General features: G+C 42.8%; 1 protein-coding gene across 1 annotated transcript in view; it reads left to right on the top strand.

Moving 5' to 3' along the window:
* The window catches only part of EDEM2 (ER degradation enhancing alpha-mannosidase like protein 2), a 38,924-nt gene extending 21,927 nt beyond the window's left edge, over positions 1-16,997 (top strand). Inside the window, exons 6-11 of the mRNA XM_036417485.2 lie at positions 1,283-1,494; positions 4,635-4,776; positions 6,222-6,346; positions 10,992-11,136; positions 14,441-14,562; positions 16,429-16,997. Of these exons, the coding sequence (XP_036273378.1) occupies positions 1,283-1,494; positions 4,635-4,776; positions 6,222-6,346; positions 10,992-11,136; positions 14,441-14,562; positions 16,429-16,929 (1,247 nt within the window). The 3' untranslated portion in view covers positions 16,930-16,997. The remainder of the gene's footprint in view (positions 1-1,282; positions 1,495-4,634; positions 4,777-6,221; positions 6,347-10,991; positions 11,137-14,440; positions 14,563-16,428) is intronic.
* Positions 16,998-17,435: the final 438 nt, after the last annotated feature.

Raw genomic sequence — 17,435 nt, forward strand, 5'->3', positions numbered from 1 at the left:
GATGTTTCTAACTCTCTATCTCTCTCCCTTCCTCTCTGTACAAAATCAATAAAATATATTTTAAAAAAATAATAATAATTTGGCCCGTAAACTCTTTATGTAAAGTTAGGATCTCAAATTGGCTCCTGTGTTTAGATCTGCAGATAAGTTTCATTTGCTCAAAATAGTGTTTAGAAAGTATATGAGGGTGAATCAGAGGATATAAACTTCCAGTTATAAGATAAATAAGAATTGGGGATATAATATATAACATGATGACAAGTTTAACACTGCTGTATGATGTACAATATTTATAAGTTGCTAAGAGAGTAGATCCTAAAAATTCTCATTACAAGGAAAAAAACAAATGTTTTTTTATTTTTGTATTTATATGAGATCATGGAGGCTAACTAATCTTTTTATTTATTTATTTTTTTATTTAACATGAGTCCAGGTGATTTTAGAGTACATTTATTTATTTTTAATATATTTTTATTTATTTCAGAGAAGGAGAGAGAGAGAGAGAGAGAGAGAGAGAGAGAGAGAGAGAGAGAGAGAGAGAGAGAGAGAAGGAGGAAGGAGAGAAATATCAATGACGAGAGAGAATCATTGATCGGCTGCCTCCTGCCTGCCCCACACTTGTGATCAAGCCTGCTACCTGGGCACATGCCCTGACTGGGAATCAAACCGTGACCTCCTGGTCTATAGGTTGATCATCAGCCACTGAGCCATGCCGGCCGGGCTTAACTAATTGTATTGTGGTCATTATTTTACAATATACGTAAGTCAAGTTATGCTATTTAGCTTAAAATTATATAATGCTGTATGTTAATTATATCTCAATAAAACTGAAAGAAAAAACTAAAAAGAATCTCAATGGCTTCTAATGGGGCATGCTCTTTAGAGTGCCATCAGCCTCCCAATCCCCATGGCTTAAGCTGCGCCTGCTTCACACTAAGTTGCCTGCCTGCCTGGCCTCTGAAGGCAAATGTAAAATAAGTAAAAATAGTGCTGCTGTATCTAAAGTGAGCATGTGTGGCATGTGACAACCTGGATAGGCAGTCCCCTGCTTCCCCCTCATCACGAGCGAGAGCCCGCGGGTCACGGGGAGCAGTGTTTGCCAGCTTCTGGCTTAGGTGGCAACTAAGGGTCCTCCAGTGACAGGTTTCCCTCTCCGGCTCAGTCTTTAGTAGGTTGCTCAGGAAATAAAGAAAGTGCTGGCCAAGGCCTCAGGCTTCAGGACTGTATCTAACCATCCCTACCTCTCTCTCCTGACTGGGGTCGTAATCTTGTGATTGTTCAGCCTTTCAGACTCCCACTGGCATGCCATATGGAACGGTGAACCTGCTTCACGGTGTGAACCCGGGAGAGACCCCTGTCACCTGTACGGCAGGGATCGGGACCTTCATTGTGGAATTCGCCACCCTGAGCAGCCTCACCGGTGATCCTGTGTTTGAAGATGTGGCCAGAGTGGCCCTGATGCGTCTCTGGGAGAGCCGGTCGGATATTGGGCTGGTAGGTTGGCTACACCCTTCCTGTCTGAGTCAAGTTACCACCGTGGCCCCTGCTCACAAGGGTCAGGCCTCTGAGCAGCAAGTTGGAATCCAGCCAAAGGCAACCTGAGGTGACCTCAGGAGTGGACCAGGACTTAGGCTCATGACACTGAAAGTAGACCAAGCATCCAATTCATATTTTAACATAGAGGGAAAGAGCATGAGAGAACATACTGTGTGGGGGAAAAGGGCTGTGTGTTGAGCAATGACTTTCTGAATTTCTCCAATTGCTAAGAAGTAGGTTGTATGCTTCAAGCCCCTGACTCATTTGGTGACCTTAGATTGTCAGGTCTGAGAGATTATGAATGGCTATTCTATGAAAAAATGATTTCTAGTCAATTAAGTTTGGAAATTCTATATATAGATTTTTTTTTTGAGAGTCATAATGAACATGAGCAGGATAAAGGTTATTAAATCCTGTGATAGATAAATCTATTCAACTTGGCTTAACTCAACGTTTACCAAACCATTTGACCCCAGAGTTTCCCTTTCCTATCTAATACCTATTAACCCATGGAAACTTAACACACTTGCGTCAGTTGATCTTTAAGGTCAGTTTCAGCTCCTAAACTGGATAATCCAGTGAAATTTACAGTAATTGAGCCAAAGCTGTCCAGGAAATAGCATTAGGTTTAGTCAGAACTTGGTTTGAGCCTAGACCTTGCTTCATCAAAACTGTGTGACCCTGAGCAAGTCACCCAACCTGTGTGATCCTCAGTTGCTTCAGCAGTGATGATGATATATTAATATCTCCATTGCTGAATTATTATAACTTATAAAGACTACTGACTGAGAGTGATTCAGGTAGAGGCACATTTTATGTAAAGTCTAGTTCTAAGTCAACTTGAAAAGTAAAGCTTGCCCATCCAGCATGGCTCAGTGGTTGAGTGTCGATCTATAAAACAGGAGGTCAGAGTTCAGTTACAGTCAGGCCACATGCTCGGGTTGTGGGCTTGATCCCCAGTGGGGGGCATGCAGGAGGCAGCCTATCAATGATTCTCTCTCATTGATATTTCTATCTCCTTTCCCCTTCCTCTCTGAAATCAATAAAAAAAAATTTTTTTTTAAAGAAAAGTGAAACTCTGGTGAGGAATCCTTGAAAATCCCTTAAGAAGATGCCCCACTGAAAACCAATAGTAACTGTTAAGTCCAACACGGGCAGTTTTTTCTGTAGTCCTGGGACCAGAGTGGATTCTGGATGCCCTGCTCATATCCTCCCAGCCCTTTCCATTTTCATGTACACTGACCTGTCTTCCAACCACCATCTGTGTATCTTTGCCTACCAGCTTTTTCTGGTGTCTGGATCCTGCTCTTTATAACTGGAAGTACCAGGACTTAATGCTAACCCTGGAGCAATTCTCAATCAGTGAATAGTACTGATGGGGATTTGTGGATAGTCACCCCAGTTCTCCACCCTTCAGGTGAAATAATGCTGAGGCTCCTGCTCTATATTGATTCCCAGATCTTCCTCTTGGGATTGAGCTCTAGTTCCCATGGTGGTAGCTTGCCTGATGGCACACCCTTTATGGGCTGTGTAATCTTCCCTACCTCCCTTTCCCCTTCCTCTCCTAGTGTTTTCAGGGACTCACCTTCAAAATCAGCTACCTTCAGTCGTCCTTGCTGAGGGTCTGTTCTCTGGGAAACCCAAACTAACACAGAGCAGTTAGTAGTTTCTTTGATTGAGTAACAGATGAAGTTATCAACCTCCACCAGGGTCTAAGTTATATGGACAATGCATTTCTGTTGGGGAGCACAAGAGACTTGGTTGGAAAGTTGTAAGGAGGACATTTCTGATGAAAGAGAAATGTGTGGAAGGCCACCTGCCCTGTTTATCGGAATTCTGACTTAGGGGAGGCTTAGGGAAGTGTTGAAGGTGGCACCCCTAATTATTCCTTGATCTTTCCAAACAAGCCTCTGCATATGCCGACCCCCAAGTGTTTACTGGAATCCTTATGCTTAATCCCTGGATGCCCTTGCCTAGAGTGCTGGAGGCTAATTCCAGCAGGTCATAAATGCAAGAAGTTCATCAAAAGGTTGGTGAACCTTGGGACTTCAGCAAGGCTGAAGATCTACATATTATTGCCTGCTGCCAGACAGCTAAGGACAGTTCCACCAACCTGATAATCTTTTATTGTTTACCAAACCTTACCTTTGATATGTATATCTGCTTTGCTTTAGGAAAAAAAATGTGCTAATAAAAAGCTAGGCGTCTAGACATTCGAGGAGCTTAATTACTAGAACTGAATTTCCATCTGGCGTTCTCCCATGCCTACCAAATTCATATTTCTTCTCTAGTCTCTTCATTCATTTATGCACAGCCCCTTTTCCAGATTCCTTGAACCCTAGCAGATGCTGAGAAAGACCCTGGCACTACAGGACAATGTAAACATGTATCTTCCCAAGATGACTCACCCTACTGATTGTATCTAAAGATAAAAATTCCAGTGAACGCCTAATGAGGCAGGCAGTAGAGGCTTCTCTGGCTACTAAAGCCAGGGGCCCCTTAGCCTTCTCTTGCAGTCAGAGTAATCTTTTCATCTGTTGTTCAAAGGCTGCTGGGGAGCCCCAGAATATTTCTTCATTTAAATGTTTTAGATTTTATTTTAAAGTGGTTTTACGAGCCACCTGGTGTACAAGTCAAAGGATACAAAAAAGGTACCAAGTGATACCTGTGAAGTCTCTGAATCCTGCCCCCAGCTTCCCCTTTCCTCTCCTTACAAGCTGCCACTCCTCTGGTTTCTTGGTTGTACTCCCTGAGTTGACTTATGGAAATATGTAAAGTATGTCTTGTGTATTTAGACACTGTAAACACGTGCAGAGTTCTGAGAAATCTGAGTCAGATTGTGGAAAAAGCAAGTTCTTATCTCCCAGCTCACACTTACTCTAGATAGGACATAGACCTCCAAATCATTGTTATTTTTCATGGTTTGCCCAGTGTGGATATTAAGTCCTCATAAATATGCATGACATGCATCTCCACAGATATGAAGGAAAGCTGGCCATGGCCTGGCCTTGCCCTTGCATCTCACTAGGCAGTAAGAGATGTGGGAGATGCTTGTTTTGTTTGGGCCCCTCTCTTGATACTCTCTGTCTCTCTCCTAGGTTGGCAACCACATTGACGTGCTCACTGGCAAGTGGGTGGCCCAGGACGCAGGCATCGGGGCTGGTGTGGACTCCTACTTTGAGTACCTGGTGAAAGGAGCCATCCTGCTGCAGGATAAGAAGCTCATGGCTATGTTCCTAGGTAAAGGCAGGACAAGGGGGCTTTCCCCATGATTATTCCTATTGACATGTGGTTTATTAATAAACCTTCAGTTGCTCCCAATCGCCTAGAAAATCAGTTCTGAATATCTCAGTCCGCATTCAAAGTCGTCTTGGATGTTCACTGTCCACACCTCTTTTCACCTTCTCGCCAAGAGCCAGCGTTCTCTGTGTATAGCCCGAGAGATCTTATTGCTTGGCCATTGCACATGTGTTTCCTTTGCCCTTTTTCTTGTCTTCATGTGCCAAAATTCTATTTACCCTTCAAAGCCCAGCTTGAATGTCACCTTGCCAGGAAGTAGCTTAATCCTTCCTCGGAATTTATGGCCTTCAGTCTCTCTCTTACAGTCAACTGTCATCCATAGTTCTAGCATCCATGCCATATTCATCTTTGTATTTCCCACAATGCACGAGGTAGGGCATAGATTAATGCCTGTTGAATACAAACATTTTATCCTCCAGGCTCTTAGACACTAATGATGATATTGAGGAATTGTTGAGCAGCTAATAATTGTTAATCTAGCTACCATTAATTTGTTCAGCAAATATGTTAGTACCATTGATATGTCAAGCACTGAACATAGACTATTTTATTCATTCCTTACAACACTATTTGAGATTCTTATTTATTTGAATGTGTATTTAATGCTTCATTCATTCAGATAGTATTATGCACATTTGTTATGATTATCACCCTGGCCAGTGTGGCTCAGTTGGTTGAGTATCATCCCATGCACTAAAAGGTTGCCAGTTCAGTTCCTGGTCAGGGCACATACTCAGGTTTCAGGTTCTATTCCTGGTCGAATGCCTGTGGGAGGCAAATGATTGATGTTCCTCTCTTACATCAATGTTTCTCTTTCTTTCTCTCTCCCTCTGCCTTCTTCTTTCTCTCTAATATATATCAATACCAATATTATATACTATCTTAGTGTTGGGGATTCTGAAACAATAAAAAAAAGGCCTGGCCCTCAGATTTACAATTTAGGGGGAGGTATAAATTAAAGTTCTCAGTAGAATGTAAGCTCCCTGAGGGCTGAGAGCTTTCTTAGTCTTGTTTGCCAGTTCTGGGTACCTGGCATGTAGTAGGTGCTAAGTGAATATTGTTGGATGAACAACTGACTGAACAACCCTATGAGGCATATAACATTACTCTCCCTACTTTACAGATAATGATCCTGAGGCTTAAGAAGGAAAAACTTTCCTAAAGTCACAGCTAGCAAGTGGTAAAGCTGGAGCTAGAATCTGAGCCTGGAAGTTTGACTCCAGACCCCATGCTTCTTCCTCTCTGCCTCATTGCACCCTAGCCTGCTTTGAGGCTAGCCCATCATATATAATTCTTCAAAAGTTTTAAGTCCATGCTTCTGTTGCCAAGGGCTGCCTCTTGTCTCCCTAATCACTGACATATCCATTATTCCGTCTCCACTGCAGAATACAACAAAGCCATTCGGAATTATACCCGCTTTGATGACTGGTACCTGTGGGTGCAGATGTACAAGGGGACTGTGTCCATGCCAGTCTTCCAGTCCTTGGAGGCCTACTGGCCTGGCCTTCAGGTAGGAATGATCAGAGAGGGTGGTCATTTTTCTCTGTAACTGGCAAAGCAAGCTCATGCTGATGTAAGAGTCAAAGAAGATAGTTTAGTTGCCTGCGTCCTTTTTTTGGAGGGATGGCTTGGGAATGGAAGAGAGACAGTGAATTGGATAGATTTAAGATTCTGTCTCGCTGAATTTTTCAAGAGGAGCTTTCAGGTGTCAGGAACCTCACTTCCAGTGTGCTGTGGATTGACGTTAACAAAAGGTGGAGAGTGTCTTTCCAGGCTGGGCAGTAACAGACATTGACAACAGCTGTTTCTCCACTGGGCATTTCTGTCAAACCTCATTCTTGACAGCGGGCCTGAGAAAGATTGTGAAAACAGCTGGGACTGCTGTGTCTGCCATCATGTTCTTTTTCTGTTACACAGTCTGAGATTTGTAGCTGGAAGGGATTTTAGAGCCCATCTAATTAACCTCCTAGGTGTACCAAAATATTTTTATAAATTAGTGTGTTTTTTTAACTTAAAGAAATGGTAATAACATGCATGTAGTGGTAAATTTGAAAAGCACAATAGGGAATATCTTGTAAAGTAAGTTTTAAGCCCCCACCTTCTCTCCCTAACCCAGCCCTTATTATCTGTTTTCTATTTATTTTTCCAGAAATCCATATCCATAGTATATAAATATTTATATTCCTTTTTTTTTCTTTCTATATATGGGACATATACAAATTCTTTTTTCACTAATTATATCTTAGAGATCATCCTTTATTAGTATCACATATTTAGTTTTACCTTTTTTTGCTGTTGTTGTTAATCCTCACCTGAGGATATTTTTTCCCATTGATATTTAGATATAGTGGAGGAGAGGAACGGGGAGGGAGAGAAACACCAGTGTGTGAGAGACACGTCAATTGGTTGTCCCCCAAACTTGCAACCCAAGCATGTCCCCTTTACCGGGAATCAAACCCTTAGCCTTTTGGTGTGTATGCCAATGCTTCAAAAGTGAGCCATTATGGCCAAGGCTAAGTTTTATCTTTTTGAAACAGCTGCATATATTCCATTGAATAGGGACACTATAATTTATTTAACTAGTCCCCCATTATGTACTTTTAGCCATATTAAGCAGATGGGGCAACAGGCTCAGAGAGAACTTATCTGTATATATAAAAGGCTAATATGCAATGTGTCCCCCTTGGGAGTTTGACCAGGAGATTGGGAGTTCGATTGCTCACTATGACGTGTGCTGACCACCAGGGGGTGTGCGGAACGAAGGAAGGCCCTGTTCAGCCCTGATCACTGGCCAGGACAAGGGGCCCTACCTGTGCATGAATTTTGTGCACTGGGCCTCTAGTTGGTAATATTAGCCAGTTCTCCTTGGATCTTCAAATTGTATTGCTTAAGTGCCCCTTTAGAAGAATTTTAAAAAACTAAAGTGCCCCTTGGATATTTTCTATCTTACGTGTTTGAATAGTTGTATACCATCCCTTTTTCTCCTTGAACTCATATTTCCACTCTAGGCCCCAAAAGAATTTAATCCTAATTATTACATTTTAAGCTGAAAAATTTTATTTTATTTTATTTTAAAATTTTTTTAAAAATATATTTTATTGATTTTTCACAGAGAGGAAGAGAGAGGGACAGAGAGTCAGAAACATCGATGAGAGAGAATCACCGATCAGCTGCCTCCTGCACACCCCCCACCGGGGATGTGCCCGCAGCCAAGGTACATGCCCTTGCCCGGAATCGAACCCGGGACCTTTCAGTCCGCAGGCCGACGCTCTATCCACCGAGCCAAACCGGTTCTGGCAAGCTGAAAAATTTTACTGATACTCTATCATATCTCTCTGTAACAAAATTTGAATATAATACCGTATTTTTCGGACCATAAGACGCACCGGACCATAAGACGCACCAGTTTTTAGAGAAGGGAAATGAAGAAAAAAAGATTCTGAAACAAATAGTGTCCTAAAATATTTTATGTGCATTAAAACCCAACATCACAGTCATAAACACATGTAATCAACCCTGTAAAGTAAACAGCAGCATTTAGAACCATTTAGAGCCGGGCAAGCACACAGAGACCACACAGAGCCGGGCAAGTAAAACAACTTTTTTTTTACAGTATATGTGTAGGCTATATTTGAACCATAAGACGCAGGGACTTTTTCCCCCCACTTCTGGGGGGAAAAAAGTGCGTCTTATGGTCCGAAAAATATGGTACATAGAAACTAAAAACATTAAAAAATTCCTTGTGACCATAGGCTTTGAATATTCAATTTGTTTTCTTTTGGATTTAGTTATTATTAATTTATAAATGATTAAAATAGCATTAATAGCTTACAATATTTTGACAAATAATTATAAAACCTAAAAGCAATTTTATTAGAAATGTGTTTCTTAATGAGTTTTTGGGGCTCTCTTATTTTTAAGTAGTACATAATCTTTATGAAAAAATGATTTATGTGTCAGGCGCTTTACTCAGAATCATCACAACATACTGAGCTAAGTATTGTCTCACATATGAAGACAGGAGGCTTAGAGATATTAAATTTGTTTATTCACTTACTCATCAAGTATTTGAATGCCCTCTGTGTTCCAGGCCCCTTAATGAAGTTTATGGGGCGAGACACAAAGAAAAACGTAAAACAGATAAATAGATAAAATAACAAATTGCAAATGAAGGAAACAAATTAGAAGCAAAATAGAATATTGGATGGGGACCTACTTTAGATAAAAAAGCCTCTTAGATGTGATGATATTAAATCCTGAAAGAATTAAATACTTGAAGAACTTGGGGCGGGGAACGATGTTCCAGGGGGAGGAAATATCGTGTGTGAAGGTCCTGAGGCAGGAAAGAGTTGGGTGTTTATCAGAAACAAAGAAAAGCAATGTGGCCATAGTCTAGGGGAGGAAAAGATCACTAGATGGAAGGTCAGCAGAGACCAGACTGTGCAGGGCCTTGAGGACCACGGTGAGTCACCTCAGTTCTCCGCTGCGCCTGTAGGAAGCCCCTAGGTCTGGCGTGTGCGGTAAGAGGGCTGCTCTGGCTGCCTGGGGACAGGGGGAGGGAGAGGGCAAGGGCACAAGTGCTGGGAGGAGGCTTTTGAGGTCCTCACAGTCTGGTCTTCGGGTGACCAGACTAAGTGGTGGCTCTAGACATAAAGAGAAAGATCTTGATGTTTTGGGAGATGGAATTGGCAGGAATTGCTGACAGAATGGATGTGGGGTGAGGCTAAGGAGGAGTCAAAGACAACCGCCTGGTTCCTGGCTGGAGTAACTCAGTAGACGCTGGTGCCATTAACTAGACAGAAAAGAGGCAGGAGTAGAAAGACAACTTTGTGGAAAAGTGAGGGAACCAAGAATCTTGCTTGGGAAAAGTCAAGTTTGTCCTATCCCTGAGATATCCAGTGGAGACCTCAGGAAGGTCAGCTGCCCCAGGCAGCGTGACTCAGTGGCTGAGCATCTATCTATGAACCAGGAGGTCATGGTTCAGTTCCCAGTCAGGGCACAGGCCTGGATTTTGGGCTTGATCCCCAGTGGGAGGCGTGCAGGAGGCAGCCAATCAATGATTTTTCTCGCATCATAGATATTTCTATCTCTCTCCCCCTCTCCTTTCCTCTCTGAAATCAATTAAAATATATATACATTTAAAAAAATTGTATATATATTTTAAAAGGTCAGCTGTTTCCCTGTGAGCTTATGTGAATATTAACAGCTGCTTAGTAACAGCTAGTAAAATTACAAATGCACGTATTCTCTGATCCAGCAATCCTAATTCTGGAAGTTTGTTTTACAGATACACTTTGTTTTTGTTTTTGTTTTAAATTGATACAGGTATTGAAACTTCTTTTTAAAAAAAATATATTTCATTGATTTTTTTACAGAGAGGAAGAGAGGGACAGAGAGCTAGAACCATCAATGCGAGAGAAACATTGACAAGCTGCCTTCTGCACACCCCCCACTGGGGATGTGCTCGCAACCAACGTACATGCCCTTGACTGGAATCGAACCTGGGACCTTTCAGTTCGCAGGCCGACGCTCTATCCACTGAGACAAACCGGTTTCGACCAGATACACTTTGTATAAGTTTGAGGTGACATATGTTCAAAGTTATTTATTGCAGTGTTGATATAGCAAAAGATTAGAACCAAGTCAACTGCTTATTCATAAGGAGCTAATTAAATTATGGTCCAAACCGTGGAATTCTATGCAATAGGAGGAGGGAGCTCTTTATGTACTTAGTGGAAAAGAGCAAGATATATTGTTAAATTAATAAAGGGAACTGCAGAACAATCTAATCAGCTATATTAAATGTGAGAAATAATATATACTCACACATATTTGCTTGTTTACAAACTGATACAAAATGGTTATATGCTGGGCTGTAGGATGGGACTTACCTACTTAAAAACTGTTCAGTCCAGCATTGACTTAGCACGTACTGGCAGTCAGGGTCTTTGTGTACAACCTGTGTCCCTCCCCACAATGTGTGAGATATATTACATTGTGTATCTTACAGATTAAGCTCAGAGAGGGTAGGTATCTGGTCGGCGTGAGTAAATGGCCAGCCCAGGGTTTGACCGCAGGCCTTTGTAGCTCTAAAACTTTTACTTTTCTTTTCCCTGACGTGGTGGGGTTTTATACCTGGTGGCTGTCTCCTGCAGAGCCTCATCGGGGACATTGACAACGCCATGAGGACCTTCCTGAACTACTACACCGTGTGGAAGCAGTTTGGGGGGCTCCCAGAATTCTACAACATTCCTCAGGGATACACAGTGGAGAAGCGGGAGGGTTACCCGCTTCGGCCGGGTAAGCAGCATCTCTGGCCATTGGGTTGGGCTCTCAGGACCCCATATCCTCATGTCTTCAGAAGTTAATATGCCTCACAAAGTCTTCACAAGACCATTTCCCCCTCGGTGCCCCCCATCTGGTTCTTCCAGTGGCTCTGGGTGGTTTTCTTGGTAGGAACCATTTATCCTCATCTTTTTGCATTAGAAGACTGAGGCCTGGGGGTTTGAAATGGATTGCCCAAGGCTATAAGTATAGGACCGAGAACTGGAATCCAGGTTTCCTAACTACATCTTTTTTTTGTGTGTGTGTGTGTGTGTGTGTGTGTGTGTGTGTGTGGAAATGAACACTTTAATACCAATTCATTGAAAGTAACATTATTCATTAAGGAGTACTGTGTTAGTAGAAGAGTTATTTTCCATAATAGTTTTTAATTTTTGAGGCTATTTAAAATTTATTATGTTCCTTGTCCTAACTACATCTTAATGATCTTTCAAACCGGAGCAAGTGAGTGAGACGGAAAAAGCCCAGTTGACTCCTTTTGAGTTCCTGCCATCAGAATTTCAGAAGTGTAGGTAAACTTCCTTAAGTCAGTGGGTCAGATAAACTATGGTGGCATAGTAAGAAACGGAATGGACTTAGGTAAGAATGAATCATCTGGTCTCATCTACCACCTCACTTGCAGCTCAGAAATTAAGATGAAGCCGAGAAGGAGAGGAAAATCCAGCTCCGATTCTCTGATTCACTGCAGGAAAATTCAAGTCACAAGGAGGAACAGGGAACAGGGGAAAGAGGAAGGAAGCTTAGTCAGCACACATGGTCATCTCCACCCCAAAACAGGTTACCTGACCACTGTCCTGGACTTTTCGCACCTTCCCACTTGAATGCTCTTTAGCTATGGGACAGCCTTCTAGTGGCTTCTGCCTGCTCTGCCCTTCTCTCCCCCATTGGCTTCGTTATGGGAGTTGTGTTGAGGGAACAGGAGTGGGAGTAACACAGCCAGTGGGAAGAGCAAATGAGCAGCTTTGGACTCCTTGGAGACTGCTGTTCTTGGTATTTCTCATGCATATATTCACATGGCTTTTTTAAAAAAGAGGAAACTCTCAGAAGGTATAATTTCCAGTGTTCTAGATAAAATGAAGTCAGTTTGGGGCTAAATATGAGTTTTTAGGGTTAGAGAGAACCTGAGAGGTTTTCTAGTTGAAATCCCCTGTGTGAAGTGGTGATATAGTCTTTGTGTGGTTATCGCCAGTGGCAGGGAGCTCACTACTTACAGAGGCAACCTGTTGTTACCTCTGTAAGTAGTGAGTTAAGTCATTCCTCAGGAATCCAGGAATGACTTAACCCAATCACTCTTCCTACCACAAAGTATAGAAAATGGGAGATAGGGTACTACTCTAAAATTAGATAAGCCGGTGCCTTATGCTCTGGTACTTGTTTGTTTGTTTTTTTGTGGGTTTTTTAAAATATATTTTATTGATTTTGTACAGAGAGGAAGGGAGAGAGATAGAGAGTTAGAAACATTGATGAGAGATAGACATTGATCAGCTGCCTCTTGCACACCCCCTACTGGGGATATGCCCGCAACCAAGGTACATGCCCTTGACCGGAATCGAACCCGGGACCTTTCAGTCCCCAAGCCAACGCTCTATCCATTGAGCCAAACCGGTCTTGGTGTTATGCTCTGGTACTTGTATCTGATCAGCAGCTGTTGACATACAGAGCCTAGCCCTGTGGTTGGCAAACTGTGGCTCGCGAGCCACATGCGGCTCTTTGGCCCTTGAGTGTGGCTCTTCCACAAAATGCCACGGCCTGGGCGAGTCTGTTTTGAAGAAGTGGCATTAGAAGAAGTTTAAGTTTTAAAAATTTGGCTCTCAAAAGAAATTTCAATCTTTGTACTGTTGATATTTGGCTCTGTTGGCTAATGGCCACTGGCCTAGCTTAAAGGCCTCTGGGGCAGTTCCCCTCCCACTCCAAATTCAAATCTCAACTTTGAGCTGTCACCATCTTCTAGACTCTAGAGAATTGGCTGCGTATGCAGGAAATTAAAGCAATTACTAGCGAATGTAGGCCCATGTGTGAGGAAGAGAAAGCACTGGCCCAGCCAGCTGCTGGAAGCAGACGGGAAGACTTCCCAGAACAGCACTATGGTTTCTTTCCTTGAACACACATATTGTGTTCACCTACCAGTGGACACAGTCTGTCTTAAAATGAGCAGTTAGATTAGCAATTGTGGGGTAAAGGAGGGAAAAGGAGAAACTGAGGAGCTAGGCAGAGATCTTTTCTCTGAAAAAAAAGAGTTTGCAGTAATAAACCAGAAGAGAGGAAAATGCTGATCAAGGAGGGAAGGGCATAATCAGGAAGAGAGGTTGGTCTAGGAAGGAGAGCTTTCCCCTCTGAGAGAAGGCAGGTAAAGAAGTAGAACAATCCGCCGAATAGTAGTTTCCACCCGCTGGTGCCACCCTAGAAGTCAAGGCTTGCATTTCCATAATAGCTCTCCAGATATTTGAAAGCAATAAGCACATTTTCCTGGGTTTTCTTTCCTCCAGAACAATATTCTCATTTGGACCAACTCCAGTTGGTTAATTATTATCTTCAGATGGGGCCCATGTGTGAACATCCAATCCCAGTTGAATAGACTAGGGCAAGACTGTTGCCTTGTTCTGAGCATGGTGAACTGATGGCTGCATTCTCACGAGATTGAAGATTGGCTCTTGAATATGTTGGCCTTTCTGTTTTGTTCCATCCCATCTCAGAAAGGGCCTTGTAATGATAAGCCCATACTCTTTAAGTTTTAGGATCAGGTTGGGCTGTGATAGGAAAAAAAAAATAAAATTAAATTTAAAAAAAGCACAAAAAAATAATATAGTCGCTTCATTAAGATAGAAATATTTCTCTTTCATGTTCTGGTCTTATCTATGGTTCTCAATGGTATCAGCAGCCCTAGCCCCACACCTGGCTGCTGGGAATGGTTGTTAGTCTTGGCAGCCATGGACTTGGCAGAAATTAGGGATTCTATTACTAAGGAAGGCGCCAGAGATACTGAGTAAGGGAACAGACACTGGGTGAGAGGCAGCTGTCTCTGCCACTTCCTTTGTCCCAGAGACTGGCTGCCTGTTTCTTCCTTTGTCTGGTCTCCACTAAGCATCAGGCTTCTGGGCCAATAAGCTCTGGAAACTCAGCGTTGAGTGAGTTCTCCCACATTCCTCCCAGTGGGGGCCCTGTAGACAAGGTATGGAGGAGACGAGTCTCTCACTACCCTGAGTGGGCCCGGACCTTCCTTGATCAGCCGCTGGCTGAGAAGGGTTTGCATCGGATTTTGCAGAACTCATTGAGAGCGCCATGTACCTCTACCGTGCTACGGGGGATCCCACCCTCCTAGAACTTGGAAGGGATGCTGTGGAGTCCATTGAAAAAATCAGCAAGGTGGAATGTGGATTTGCAACAGTAAGTGTTTCCATGGTTTTAAGAACTGGGAAATGTCTCCCTGCTATTAAAGATCCTCTCTAAGGGTGGAGCGTCGGGAAAATTCAGAGGCCCGTATATTTAGATCCTTAATGAAACGACCTTACTAGTCTCACAGATATTTTATTGAATGTCTTTTCATAGGTCAGGCACTGTGCTAGGCAGAGGGTTATAGTGAAAAACAAACCAAAACACACACACACACACACACACAAGCCATTTTATAGGAAAACCATGAATGAGAGAGAAAGGAGGGAGACAGAAAGAAGGCCAGTGTGGCTGGGCTGGAGTGAGCAAGAAGGAAGTGGGAGGAGGCCGTGTCCCAGAGGTACCGGTAGGCCGCTTCCCGGATCGTGAAGGGCTTGTGTAAGCCCTGGGAGGAGTTCGGCCGTTGTTCTGCTGGGAATGGAAAGCCTTGGTAGGATTTACAGCACAGCAGTGACACAGTCTGATTTTATTTTAGAAAGATCACTGTGGACAATGCATTGAAAGGGTCAAGGGTGAGAGCCATGTCACATCCTTAGAGGACCCAGCAGGCAAGATGTAAATAGTCAGGACAGACATTTAGAAACCAGATGTATAAGAAAATAGTCTGGAAGAAAATCCACCAAAAAGCCTACAGAGGTTTTGTTTTTTTTAGGATGAGGGATTAAAATCAAAGAACTGTCTTTTTCAAAATTGTATGTGATTGTATTCTATAAGCAGAACATAAGTACATATGTTTAAAAACAAGATATATATAGATACACACACACACACACACACACACACACACACACATATATATATATATATATATATATATAGAGAGAGAGAGAGAGAGAGAGAGAGAGAGAGAGAGTAAAGCAATGGGTTTGTTTTAGTTTCCAGTGTGTTGTATCGTGTGAAAAGCCAAAGTGGATAAACCCATTGGGGCCTTTTAGGAATGCTCAACTTATTTCCACGAAAATGAAGCCCTTTGGAGGTCTTCCAAAGTGAATGATGTGAACAGGCATCTGACTGCTTGGCCTTTGTCAAACAGACAAGAGAATAATAATTCCTGGTACTTTAAGTTCATATTTTAGTTACTTTTTTTGTTGTTGTTGTTGTTGTTTAAAAAATATATTACTAATTCTGAGAAGCTAGAAATAAATGTTTGCACCAAGTAAACTTACTAACATCTATGGCATAAACTCAGTATGAAATTTTCTTTATAAGACTCCTAATTAGTTGTTTACAATAGCAAAAACCTGGTGGCCACTCTAATGCCATTAAGACGATTAGCTAAGTAACTGATGCTATGTTTCTACAGTGTCATTAAAGGGGATCATTAGATCTGTGTTTATAGTCACAAAAGGGTACGATAAAGGGAATAGGAATTGTCAGGTCAGATAGGGATCAAGACCTTTCTGAAGGAGGAGCATTTGAGCGGAGGCTGGAAAGAAGTGAGGGAGCAGGCTGTGAGGATGTCTGAAGGAAGAGCACTCCAGGTTGACAGAACCTGGCTTGGGAGTGCGCTTGTTGGTTCACAGAACAGAAGGGTCTTGTGGCTGGACTTGCAAGAGCAAGGGACAGAGTGGCCAGGGTGGGGAGGGGCCAGACCAGCAAGGACCTGTTAGGCCCTGTCCTTTGCTTTTTAGTCTCTGTGAAATGAGGAATCAACTGGAGGTTTTCTGTGGATGAGTGATAGGTAAGACTTGTGACATAAATATACTTTAGAGTAAGGATGGAAGCAGGAAGCCCAGTTGGAAGTTGTGGTAATAATTTGCCCACAGCCCTCAGCTGTTTAGCGGCAGGCCAGGAATCCCAAACGGGGTCCCCTGACCCTTTCTGGAATGTTCTTCTGACTTCTCCTCTCCCTCGCGGCAGATCAAAGATCTGCGAGACCACAAGCTTGACAACCGCATGGAGTCTTTCTTCCTGGCCGAGACTGTGAAATACCTCTACCTTCTGTTTGACCCGACCAACTTCATTCACAACAACGGCTCCACCTTCGATGCTGTGATCACCCCCTATGGGGAGTGCATCCTGGGGGCCGGGGGCTACATCTTCAACACAGAAGCGCACCCCATTGACCCTGCCGCCCTGCACTGCTGCCGGAGGCTGAAGGAGGAGCAGTGGGAAGTGGAGGGATTGATGAAGGAATTCTACTCTCTCAAACAGGGTAGATCAAGATTCCAGAAAACAACGATGAGCTCAGGGCCATGGGAACCCCCAGCAAGGCCAGGAACATTCTCCTCACCCGAAAACCATGATGGAGTGAGGGAGAAGAAGCCTGCCAAGCGGGGAATCCCACTTCTCAGCTGCCCTAGTCAGCCCTTTACCTCGAAGTTGGCATTACTGGGACAGGTGTTTTTGGATTCCTCGTAACCACTGGATGATTTTCTTGTTCCGTTTTTGAAACTAGACTAGAATAATAAATCTGCTTTTGACTATCATGTGTTTCTGTTTTACATATTGTGTTTCACAAGATTTCATTCAAAGAAAGAGTTCATGACTAAAAAAATAAATAAATAAATATAAAAAATGGAGTTTATTTTTCTCATACAGTTGGAGAAATAATTAAACCTGAAGTCTCCTGGCTCCAAAGACCCCAGGGGTTGATAATTGAATCTCCCCTCCTCTCAAGGTTCCCCTTTCCTGGTATTGTTGGTGAGGGGTGTTATTATAAGTGTATTCCTGCATTAGTTCTTGCCCCAGCATGTGCTTCTGTCCTTTAGTCCTGCCACCTCTCCATCTATCCTTCTATGCAACAGAGATTTACTGAGCACCATTGTGTGCCAGCCTCAGCCCTACAGTTCAGCAGTGAACAAGGCAGAAAGTTTTTATTCTCATGGAAACTAAATTCTAGTGGAAAGAAATAAAGTAGTAAATAT

Source organism: Pipistrellus kuhlii, unplaced genomic scaffold (genome assembly GCF_014108245.1).
Source record: "Pipistrellus kuhlii isolate mPipKuh1 unplaced genomic scaffold, mPipKuh1.p scaffold_m20_p_6, whole genome shotgun sequence".
NCBI classification, from domain to species: domain Eukaryota; kingdom Metazoa; phylum Chordata; class Mammalia; order Chiroptera; family Vespertilionidae; genus Pipistrellus; species Pipistrellus kuhlii.